The sequence below is a fragment of the Coenobita brevimanus genome, chromosome 78 (genome assembly GCF_032717465.1).
Source record: "Coenobita brevimanus isolate Jiangsu-jjx chromosome 78, ASM3271746v2, whole genome shotgun sequence".
Lineage (NCBI taxonomy): Eukaryota > Metazoa > Arthropoda > Malacostraca > Decapoda > Coenobitidae > Coenobita > Coenobita brevimanus.
This window is the reverse complement of record NC_137031.1, coordinates 40244074-40256391: the sequence shown is the minus strand read 5'-3', so window position 1 is coordinate 40256391 and position 12318 is coordinate 40244074. Positions and strand designations below refer to the sequence as shown.

The following is a 12318-nucleotide window of genomic DNA, read 5'->3' as shown; positions in this document are numbered from 1 at the left end:
CCTGGGTTTGACTTGGGGAATTGATATGATACGGATGAGCCTGAGGCCAACTGTATGCCCTGATTAGGGTTTGGTTGACATTCTTGTTTATGTATCCTGCAGCAAGCTATGATAGAGAAGTACCGACAGTGTGATGCAACCATTGTGGACATGGTAGACAAGGTTAGTGAGATTGAACGACGGTTGGCAGAGCAGGAGCCAGTAAGCGAGAACAGCAATGGACTAAGGAACCAGATCAACACAGTCAAGGTGAGTCTTCCTGATTATATACAGGTATGGACATAGCAGTACTTAATGTATGCACACAGAGTTACATTGGTTTTGTTGGAAAGGATCATGAAATTCAGAAAAATTCCACAGTGATATAAGCCTAAACATATATCCAGTGAAATGATTTTCATCATGTCGCTAAGTAGTATTAGGTAGAGTTCAGTGTGTTATAATGTAATGTTTACATGTTTATTCATATGCTTTCTCTTTCTCTCTCTCCAGTATATATAGTATACATGTTGATTATATAAAATTATTTCTTAATGTATCCACTTTTCTGCAGGCGATCAAGGATGAGCTTGATGAGATGTTCCGTCCACTGGGCACATGCCTTGATGCTGTGCGTCAAGTAGTGAACCAAGGAGGAGAGGTGCTGTCCAGGGAGGAGCTGGAGTTTCTGGACCAGGCAGCCACCCAACTCAAGCAGCGCTATGATCACTGTGTGGTTCAGGCTGACACTACCCACCGTCGCCTCACCACTGCTATGGAAGAATTCTCCAAGTATGAAAAAGAGATTGCACTCTTCCAGACATGGCTGAAGCAAGCCACCAGGACACTCATAGAGAAGGAGCGACTCTGCTCTGACCTCAATAAGATCAAGAGCCATGAACAGGGTTGCAGAGATTTCCTGGGTGATGTAATTGCTCACCAGGCTGACTTACGTTTCATCACCATGGCCACACAAAAGTTCCTTGACGAGTCCAGCCTCTACCTACGAACGGTCAACAACTTCCGCACCACCCTGCCAGAGCGCTACCCTCTCCTCACTGCTGACCCTGACTCTGTTGTGCGTGATGCCGCTGATGAGGTCTCTGCCGAATTTAAGGACCTTTTGGCTCGGGCTAATAAGCTTGTTGACAAGGTGAGTTAGTGTTCATTTAATGATCTTGTTTTCTCACCGAGTTAAATTTCTCACTGTGACATTTGTGGACCTGACTCAGTCCTAGCCACTGGAAAACATTTTTCACAGTGATTTGGTGGATGTGCAGTGCATCCTTGAATGTGAGACCTGGGGGGGGGGGGTGGCTAGGTTTATGGTGGAAGAGATAAGAGGAAGGATGGGACTGGAATTTATTGGTATTGTGATGAGGAGAGGTAGATTGAGATGGTTTGGGCATATGGAGAAGGTGGGGGATGACAGTTGGTTGCAGAAAGTGAGAAGTGTTAAAATTGGGGATAGGGTTGTGAGAGGCAGACCAAAAAAATACCTAGGACAAGGTCATAAAATGTGACCTCAAGGATAAGGAAGTGAGTAGGGAGGCTGCCAGAGATCAAGCAGGATGGAGAGGTGCCATTAGGTGACCAAGGTTGATGCATGCAAGCATGTTAGAGGCTTTATAAATGAATCAAAACAAAACTTTCTCACCCTGCACTCCAAAACCTGCCACACCTGTTCCTAGGCTTGGGGCACTGACTAGGGACATGTCACTTCTCTGGTGAGAGGTGATAATTTTTGCATATAGTGAGTCTATATATAGTAATATGGTATAGCTTAAAAATCTTGAAATAATGGATTAACACACACAGTTATTTAATACACATCTAAATGCCTGAACTTTGTCACAGGCCACAAGTGTGGGCAACAAGCAACGTGACTACACTGAAGCTATTGAGAAGGCCACCCGATGGTTAAAGGACACAGAGGTTAAAATATCACGGTTGCTGCAGGAGCCAGTCGGTGCTGAACCCAAGGTTGTGCAAGACCAACTGGATAAGGCTAAGGCCATTAATAATGATGTGGTGGCTCAGTCGCGACTGTTCGAGAACTGCCGTGCGACTGCAGCCTCACTCCTGCGAGCACTTGAAGGAGAACTGGATGCTCGTGAGAAGGATGCCATTGCCCGACCTCCAGAGGAGTTAACCGAGCACTACATGGAATTGGCGGAACGGCTGGGCCAGCGTTGCCAGGAGCTGGATACAGCCCTTGTACAGTGCCAGGGAGTCCAAGAGGGCCTAGATTCCTTGATGAACTGGCTGAACAGTATCGACTTCCAGCTCAAGTAAGTACAAAACCCCTTTTACTTTTTGTTTCTTGTACCTATGAGGAAGTGCAGTAGTGGAGGAAGAAAATTACAGTTTTTAACCCATTGTTGATGAGTTCACACATACACGTATGTTTTTCAGTTAGTATTCAGGGTATGTTCAGATTAAAAGAGGCCCTAGCAGCCAAAGGGTTAGGATTACTGTATAACATCTGCTGATGAACCGGAATAGTGGGTACTGTATAAACTTGTGTCTATAGTACACCAGTAAAGTGCACTTTGTGAGCACGTGACGAGTGAGCTAGCATTTGTGCACGTGCCTTTCATCTTAATTTCACTTTGATGGTGACTTTACTGAGTGTATCTACTACCTGCCGAAAGAATCTCTTCTCTGTCTCACACACAGTAGTAGACAAGTTAAACTCTGAAAACCATTGCACTTGGACTGGCCAAGTAGTGTTGGGCCACTCATTCCTCACCTGAATCTAGAGTAAACATCACTTCACTATGCTTGCCCATTTCGCTGTCTGCGCTCGCTTGCTCATAGTGCTCCATGAGTGCCCTACCACAATCACTAAATGCCAGTATAAAATTCTAAATCAGAGGTGAAAAATTAAGAGGTATTGTCGTACAAAATTTAATGTTGGTAACGGAAGGATAAGGTTTTATTGCATCAAACATTATAATTCCGTTGATTGTGCATTAATTTTATTACAGGAATGACCTCCAAACTGCTCTTCCTCTCCTGTCCCCTCGAATGGGAATCCATGAGTACTTGGGGTATGACATTTGGCTCATATATAGTTTCAGTCAGTGTTAAAATTACATCATCTCAGGTGTCAGGGGTGTCAGGCATGAAAGGGGTGATCTTGCTGGTGAGTCTTTTCAGGGTATAGAGGAGTTTTGTTACCTAGGGGGCATGTTATATGTTCGAGCTGTTGCCTCTCCTAACAGTGGGAGGGCTGTCCCTCCATGCTAAGAGAACCTTGTACTATATGTGGCATTTTAGGAGTGTAATGATGTACAATATGGTAGTGAGACCTGGACAGTAAAGAAAGAGGGCATTCATAGGCATAGGCAAACAGAAATGATAATGATCAGATGGATGTCTAGTGAGTCCATGAATGAGAGGCCTGGGGAAGCTAGGATTATGACTGAAGAGTTGAGAGGAAAGATGGGACTGGAGTGTTTTGATGTTATGAGGAGGGGCAGATTGAGATGGTTTAGGTATGTTGAGAGAATGGAGGATGACAGTTGGGTGTAGAAGGTGGGAAATGTGAACATCGCAGGTAGGGTTGTGAGAGGCAGACCAAATAAGACGTGGGATGAGGTCACAGTGTATGACCTTAGGGATAGGGGACTGAATAGGGAGGCTGCCAGAGATTGAGCAGCATTTACAGCTGTCGTTAGATGACCAAGGCCGATGCATGCAAGCATGTTGGAGCCTTGTAAATGATGTGATGATACAACATCTCAGCAGTCAAAAGCTAGTGAGATGTAGGTAAACTCTTCCTCATTATCCCAACCATAACTTCCACTTAAGAGATTGTGTGAGGTAGGATCCAGAAATTGCAGATTCAGGTGTAACATTGGCCCACATTCCTAGAGACATTTAGATAGGGGAAAACACAATACAGACAAATCCACCCCTCACATTTTTTGGTGGACCAGTATGATTTCAGTGTGTGCTGTGGTCATGTACAGCAAGATGCCTTTGTAAAAATTTGGTTTAGACTGCACGGACTGCCCAGATTATCACACGTTGAAGCATGTTAATGGTGGTGGTGTTATAGTTTACCTCTCATTGAACACTCGGACATCTGTGACTTGTTCTCATGTTGTGATGGTAGGTGGTGGCATCCATCATTCACTCACTTTATGGAGTGCTGCTTTCCTCATCCTTCATATTAGTCATTGTTTTTCTGTGTCAGCCCTCATCTTCTCCTATTTCTTCCAACCCTCTTTTCACTTTTTACTACTGTTCTGTTCATTTTAAGTGGCTTTACAATTAGTTACAAGTATAATAATTTCCTGTAACCCAGGAAACCGTTTTCATTGCCAGATGGTAACCATATAACAAAATAATGGGGAGATGTGAAACTTTGTAAGGTGTCCCCGCTAGCTGGGCGGAGAGGTGCAAATGCAGCATCCATCCAGAAACCAAACTTCCACTCTTCTCCATTGGTTCACTTCATGGGATGGCCCTTCAGGGGCAATTGCTTGCCCGCAATTTGTGAGTCTGCCCAGCCAGACAGACCAGCATTACCCAGCAACAACTCTCATCTAATTAGAATGACAGAGCTGGCAGAAGATACTGGTTTTTCACTTATGCAAAGGTCAACAGTAGGAGGATTGAGTTTCTGTTTTTGACTGGATTGTGGTTGGTGTACTGCAGAATAATCCCTTGTCCCTCAAGATATTCCTAACCCAGTGTAGCTATTTAATGCCTGTCATAATACATGAAATATTTTAGGATCTTGCAGTGAAATTTATCTGGCATCAGAGAGGCTGAAGACCCCAAGAAACTTTGAGCCATAAATTGAAGTTGCAGCAACTGAAGTTTGTCTGATCTTTCCTCATAATAGCTTATTTGTACCTTTTTTTTTTTTCCCATAAGCAGATACTTTACCATAACTGTAAATTCAGACAGGTGCTGTATTAATTTACTGCCATGAGTAACAGAGTATAGTGTAATGTACAGTTTTTGAAGTAGAATGTACAATACAGTATACAGTATCCAAATCCTTTGTCATATGTTTCAGAATACAGTATAAATCTTGTAAAGATTAGAGTTACTCAGTTTGTTACCTTACATTACATTCAATACTCCCACGTCAGTTATAACAGTACTGTATTTTTTTATGAATCTGATTTTGGTTATAAAACTACACTGTTTGTTACTGAGGCTTGGCTATCCTCTTACGCACAGCACACATCCTATGTCAGTAATACCGTTCATCTCAACTGAATACATGCTAAGACTATCTCATTTAGAATTGCTGTGATGGCAGTAGTGTGGGTGTTTGTATGACATTTCAGTGTTTCTTATGGAAGATCTGTTGAGACTGTTAAACAAATATCAGATCTCTAACCATTTCCCAGCCCTAGCATGGGATTGGTTGCAACCCATTCTGTCGACAGTTCAACAGTCTACCACTTAACCACCACCTCCCTCAGTTAACTTGCCATTACTTCACTCCAGACCTTCCTGAAGGCATCAGTATAAGTAATTAATATCAGGATTCCCATGAGCACGTTATATTTATCTTGTCGAGACTATTGATTCAGCATAGATTTCATTATTTGTACCTTATATCATGGTACCTGTATTTGTAGTAATAGTGATAATAATAATAATCCATCCATCCATCCATCATCCAATCCAACATTGCCCCATGAGGAGCGTGGGAGCCCAGGGCTAGGCAAGAAGATGAGTAATAATAATTATTTCATTTTCATTCATTCATATAATAAAATTTTTTATTATTATTATTATTATTAGTAGTAGTAGTAGTAGTATGTTATTACTACTACTACTACTACTACTACTGAATTCAGATTTGCTCCAAAACAATTTTCCTAGATACTCCTGCTCAATATGTATCACTTCATATTCCTAAATGTATCTGCCTCTTCAGTCCATCCCAGTAATTTCCTTCGTCTCCCCGTGTGTGTGTGTGTGTGTGTGTGTGTGTGTGTGTGTGTGTGTGTGTGTGTGTGTGTTTTAATAAGATAGAAAAAAAATGACCGTGAAGATGAAAATAAGTTTTAAAATAAACAATATATTATAAAGATGTGCATGGGCATTTATTTAAGGAAAGAGCGTTGTTAATTAAGAAATGAGGTATGTGTTAAGGGGTATTGAACGTTCTTCCTCCCCATTTTCCTCTTGTACTGTCACGTCTCGTTGTTCAGTAAAGGTCTGTGCTCCGTGCTGAGTTACCACATAGGGTTGTTAACCGCTTCACTACGATGACTTGTATTTTTCTCCAAAGACGAATTTATTCAACCTTTGGGGGAGACTTTTGGAACTGAACTGGTTAGATATCGTGTTTCTCAGATATAGTACTCTGGTGAGGGGCAGTCCACCTAAAGGGGCGCCGCATCCCTACACGGTGTATATGCTTTACTATACCTTTAGATGGCGCCACAGAAGCAGTTGCTTACCTGTGGTCAGCGGGTCTGCACGACCAGACGGTCCGGCATTAAGCAACATTAAAAATGAGAAGTCTTTCCTTTGCGGAATTATATCGTTGGCGCTAGCAAGAATTAAAAAGGTGGCCTTTAGAAGAATGGGTAATGTATAGATTTTTTTTTTTAAGTTGCTCGGTCCATCCCATTTACTTATTTATATGTCCGTCCAATAAGCAGTTGGTTGATGTAATATCCACCAATATTCCTCCCGTGGTTAGCTTATCAGTGAAGATTTGTGACCTGTGATAAGGGGTTAAACCAGGTTGTTGACTTCCGTCGTTTTTGTTAGCCCGGAACCTGTCACTCGATTAAATCCTTTGAGGACGATGATGATTAAAGCCTTTCAGTATGACGACCCACTGTCCCAACAAATAATTGAGAACATCAGAAAAAATAACCCTGGTATGAACATTTACGTTCTCCTTGAAATTAATGAAGATCAGTTTCTAAAAGACTGAAGAGTGTGATTAGGAGACAGAACATGAAACATGGCAAATGAATACCGTAGATTTTTACCCCTCACTGATGGCCTAGATCCCTAACCTTTGCCATACAGCAGTGTCATTTTATTGTGCTTTTGTTTCCTTCAGTCGATGTTACTACTACTAGGAAAGACCTCGTATTGATGGGGTTGAGGAAATTCGTGTGTGCCTGTCCCCCCCATCTCTCTCTCTCTCTCTCTCTCTCTCTCTCTCTCTCTCTCTCTCTCTCGTGTGTGTGTGTGTGTGTGTGTGTGTGTGTGAGAGATAGAGAGAGAGAGAGAGAGAGAGAGATTAACCGGTGCTAGTGTATCATCGAGTTACGTAAGTCATTTATTTGAAGACCGGATATGAGAGTTAAGGAAAATTACATTACTTGGATAAACCCGGAGCGTGTTTCCTGTCAGTGCTTGGCTGGGGGTCTGAGTGCGTTAGATGGAAGATAGGATAGTTAGGGAGTGTGTTAGATGTAAGGTGCGTTAGGCGTAAGGTGAGTTAGTTATGGAATATGTTTTAGTGTAGGGTGTGGAGGAGTGCATTAGATGTGGAATGTTCTTGAGTGGAGTGTGTTAGGTGTAGGGCAAGGTATAGGGTGCGTTAAGGATGAAATGCGTTAGTCGGTGTGTGTGTGTGTGTGTGTGTGTGTGTGTGTGTGTGTGTGTGTGTGTGTGTGAGGAGCAGGATGAGCAGTGAGAAACCTAGAGTGTGTGCGAGTAAAGTTGGTGAGTATTTGAGTGTGGACGGTGTGAAGTAGTATGTGGATTATTGAACGCCTCGTATGTAAAATGAAATCCCCAGACTAAAGGGATTAACGAGAAAAGTGCTTGAGCTGAGGATGAGGTACGTGAAGGATTGAGTGCGTGGGTGAATAGTAGATTGCGTGGGTGGGTGTGGTAGGTTGCGTGGATGTGAGTGGTAGGTTGCGTGGGTGTGAGTGGTGGGTTGCGTGGGTGAAGGTTACACTGCGTGAGTGCCTTAGGGAGCTTGTTTATCAGGTTCACGGTCCTGCAAGAAACGTGACCTTATCGGAGCAGCCATCAGTGCCTTATCTACGGGCCAATCACAACGCGATACACAGACTCCGTGATATCTCGGGTAAATGCTTTGTGGCTCTGTTGATAAGGGGTTTAACTCGGTGCCTCTTGACGTGTATTTTTTCCTTATCGCCGGACCTGTCATTCTTGGGTGTTATTCGACGATTTCTGACGTAAGTTTGAAGGAATTCGTTGGATTGCATACTGGATGAAAATTGTTGGTTATAAAGTCTAAAATAACTGATTATGAGCTAAGCCTGCTACATTAAAGAACCTAATCAGCTTGTTTGTATAAATAGATTGTTATCAAGACCGTTGTACTCAGCTCAGTGGGAGAGGCACAAAAATGGATGTTCATTCAGGCGTTCCGTATTGTCTCATGTTTGACATTTAACGCTGTCAGATCAATAGCGTCTTTTTGTATGCCCACTAGACGATTATTTTATTTCTTTATGTATTTTGTTTTATATTTTATTTTTTGCATGGAGAGATCTTGTGTAAATTGAAGTGAAAGTTACATTTGACCTCTCCAGTTCGAAAAGTGTCCGAAGCTGAGTTATGCTTTATGATGGCAGCATGAATAAAGTAGGAAACATGTAATCGTGGGGTGAGGGGTAAAATGTGTCAGGCAGTCAAGAAGTGTGAGTCTGCCAATTTTGTTCCTGGGTTGAAAAATGTTGCCTCCGCTACTGAAAATGTAAGAGGTTTTCATCAGTCTGTCTTTAACCTCACCTGTCTTTGTTTTTCTTTGATCACGGAAAATTAAATAGTTAACTTTGATGCCGTACCTTTTCGGTTATTCTGCCGCCTTCAAGCGATCTTGTTTAGTTTAGAAGAAGCATTTCGAATTGAATGGGTTAGATACGTCCTTCTCTTACCCCTTCAAAATAAGAGGTCGCTGGCAAGGTTAATAAAATTATCTGGAGTTTGCACTGATAAAAAAGAAAAAACAACAACAAAAACTTGCCTATAAATTGGTTACTTAATGGGTTCACATGAAAATTTATGGTGAGGTTCTCATTGACCCGGGGACGGTGAAAGTGCACTGGTAAGATTACAAGGACGTGGTCGTGCTTTCAATAAATTAAGAGAGTAGAGGATGTTCATAGTCGCCATTCGAAATATGGAGAGTAAAATCCTTAGAGTTTTTTTTAAAAAACCTCTTACGCCTCCAAACTCCGCGCTAGTAGTAAACTTCGTAACACCTTTCCGTCAGCGATTTATTTTGCATATTACAGCTTAACCCTTTCTGTACGTCACCGCACTAAAAAGGTTAGTGATGAAGGCTTTCTGGATGTCAGTAGTTTGTCACTGATACTGCATTCAGTTTGGCATGTTCTGTATTTATGATTAGGCACGGTAGTAATTTGTTATTCATACATGTTAATCTCTTTTGGGGTATTTTATTTTTTCTTTAGGACGATTTTATTGACCAAATGGAAGCCCACTTGTAGTGAAAATGTATATGAAGACTATATTTACCCAGTCGATTTTGAAAAGTCTCACCCAGACTAAATAAAACTTCTTGTAACAACAAAATAAGTGAGGATATGTAATGGTTAAATTAGACGAAAGGTATGTGCGTGTGGGTTCTGCCTACCCACGTGGTCTGGTGGGCGGAGGTCTCTATTTCTCCCTTCCCATCTCCCCTCTACCTCCCCTCCCCGTACCCCTTACCTTCCCCTTCATTCCCTGTACACCTTCATTCCCCTCCTCGTTTCACCTTCCTTCTCCTCTTTCTCCCTTCTCAGCCTACCACTCTTACCCCATTTTTTTTCATGTTTTCTCTCTTCCCTCCTCCGTCTTCCTGCATCCCCTCCCCCTCTTCTCCCTCCCCCCTCTGGCTTCCCTCCCTTTCTCCCCTTCTGTGTGTGTGGGATCCGTCTGCCCACGTGGTCTGGTGCCCGGGTACCTCTACCTCACCCTTCCTTCCCGTCCCTCCCTCCCTCCCCCCCCTTCCTTCCCGACCCTCCCTCCCTCCCCCCCCTTCCTTCCCGACCCTCCCTCCCTCCCCTTCCTCACTCCCCTTCCTCACTCCCCTCCCCTCATCCCCACCTTACATTCTACCCTAATTCTTCCCTCTCCCTGTTGCAGCTTGCTCCCCTCCCCTTCTCATCTACCTGCTTTGCCTCTTCTGCCATCCCTTCGTCCCCTCCTCTACTACTACCCTTCTGCTTCCTTTCCTTCTCGTCTCCTCTCCTTCTTGTGTACCCCCTCGTCCTCTCCTCTCTCTCTTTCCTCTCCTTCCCATCCCTCCCCAACTTGCTCCCCTCCCCTTCTCATCTACCTGCTTTGCCATTTCTGCCACCCCTCCCTCCCCTCATCTACCACTATCCTTCTGTTTCCTTTCCTCTCGTCTCCTCACCTTCCTGTGTACCCCCTTGTCCTCTCCTCTCCCTCTTTCCTCTCCTTCCCATCCCCTCCCTCTTTTCTCTCCTTCCCATCCCCTCCCTCTTTTCTCTCCTTCCCCTCCCCTCCCTCTTTTCTCTCCTCTCGATCCCTGTTTCCTGTAGATACCCCATCTGCCTCCCGTCCCCTCTCTCTAGCCACTTGTCTCCCCCCCACCACTCGTCTCCTCCCTACCCACTCGTCTCCTCTCTAACCACTCCTCTCCTCCCCAACCACTCTTCTCCTCTCCTACCCCCTCCCCTACCGAGTGCCACCCTCTTATTCGTTTACATCTGCTCACGTGGGATAGAAATGTTCCCCAGGTTTTCGTTCGCTGTTGTAGGCAATAACGGCGAAGGATTTTTTTTTTTTATTGATTTATCCCCCTAAGTGATTTTATTCAGCTTTGGAAAGACGTATCATTAAGACCGGTTTGTTTGTATTTATTCGTCTTTCGGAAAGTGTCTCCTAAGCTAAAATAAAATTGTCTTTGGGTATTAGGAAATAAAACGAAATTGCAAATAATCGTCGGAATGAAGGCGTTAAGGACTGTTGAATGATGACCTTGAGGCAGCGAGGTTAGAGATGAGACCAGAAGGATTTTTAAGGGGGTGTACGTGGGCGTGGTGCGTGCGTAAGTTCGCCCATTTAGCTGCCCGCCATGGTAGCTTCTCCCTTGCTTAAGCCGCGTTCCTTAATGTTTCGCGGTCCGTGATACTGGCTGGTCGTTTGTGTGTTTGTGAATATGAGATCGGTAGAATGTCTTAACGGCAGTAAAGCCTTTTGGTATGGTTACAACCTACTCGAGTCGTATAAAATAGCCTGGAGGCACCAAGGATAATGTTGAAAATCGTTTTAGTGAAGGAGCTTTCAACAGTTTTTATTTTCCTGCTGTTAGGAAAGGGCCAGTTTGAGCCACTGTCCGGTGGTAACTAAAAATAAAAAGGACGTTAAGCCTTGCACAAGAAACTGGGGATACTCTACTAAATCCCTGGGAATGTCGTGTGGTTAGGGGGAGCGAGTTTGTGGGTGCGGGTGGGAGAGGCTGAGCGTTGTGTTGTGGTGGCATCCCGCAGCTGTGGCATCCCTGAGCCGGTCTGTTCAACACCAAGGGACCAGTGTTGCTGTAGCCTCGGTGGGGTGTAGGTGTGTACCACGGCTGACCCACCATCTGGTCGCTGTGCCAACACCCGGTACACCTTTGCTCGCACCCGGTCGCAGTTTTTAAGAAGTTTCGGTAAACAGGGATTTTGATAAATTCCTTGAGTGTGGAAATGTATTAAATCGCCCCCAGTCGCAGTTTTAAAGAAAATGCTTAGAAAATTTACCTGTTTTTCGTTTGTGGAAATGCGATAGCTAGAACACATTACCTGTTAGCTCGCACCCAGTCTCAGCAGTGAAACATCTTAATAAATTGAACAAGTTAGCAATTGCTCGAGTGTGAAAATAACATTAGCTCGCATCCAGTCGCATTTTCCTAGAAATCTGTATGACACTACAAATTTTCACTATATGCTCGTGTGTGGAAATAGCAGCACAGTGAAGTATCGGTTGCAAGTATTTGGTTTTCTTATCCAGTAATAATGGGTATTACAAGGAAAGTGTACAGTTCGCACAATACGGAAACTAAAAATCGGTGGGGGTTTCGACTACCACTCCCATTGAAGTGACGGGTAACTTGTGATCCTAAATGGCCTGACCCATTACCTTATATTGCCTCCAGTTGCAAGTGATGTAGTAAAGGAAAATGCGGCACGACTTAAGCCCAGCGCCAGGCAAATGTCATCATTAAAATGGTACCTTTTGTCCCTTATCCCTGTCAACCGTGGCAGGGTGATGGTACCGTTTTGGCAGCGGAGTTTCTGTGATCTGGAGAAAAATTTTTGTTAAAAAGTGGAATGATATACGACGTCCTTGTATTTTCCCAAGAAAGTTGTGATAGTTCTTACAGTTTTTTATGGCCCCGTAGGT

The 12318-nt window shown here is 43.7% G+C and overlaps 1 protein-coding gene across 1 annotated transcript in view; it reads left to right on the top strand.

Annotated features, from left to right (window-relative positions):
- shot (dystonin-like protein short stop) overlaps positions 1-12318 on the top strand; it is a 250965-nt gene that overhangs the window by 131875 nt on the left and 106772 nt on the right. Inside the window, exons 21-23 of the mRNA XM_080279354.1 lie at positions 103-249; positions 554-1132; positions 1837-2270. Of these exons, the coding sequence (XP_080135480.1) occupies positions 103-249; positions 554-1132; positions 1837-2270 (1160 nt within the window). The remainder of the gene's footprint in view (positions 1-102; positions 250-553; positions 1133-1836; positions 2271-12318) is intronic.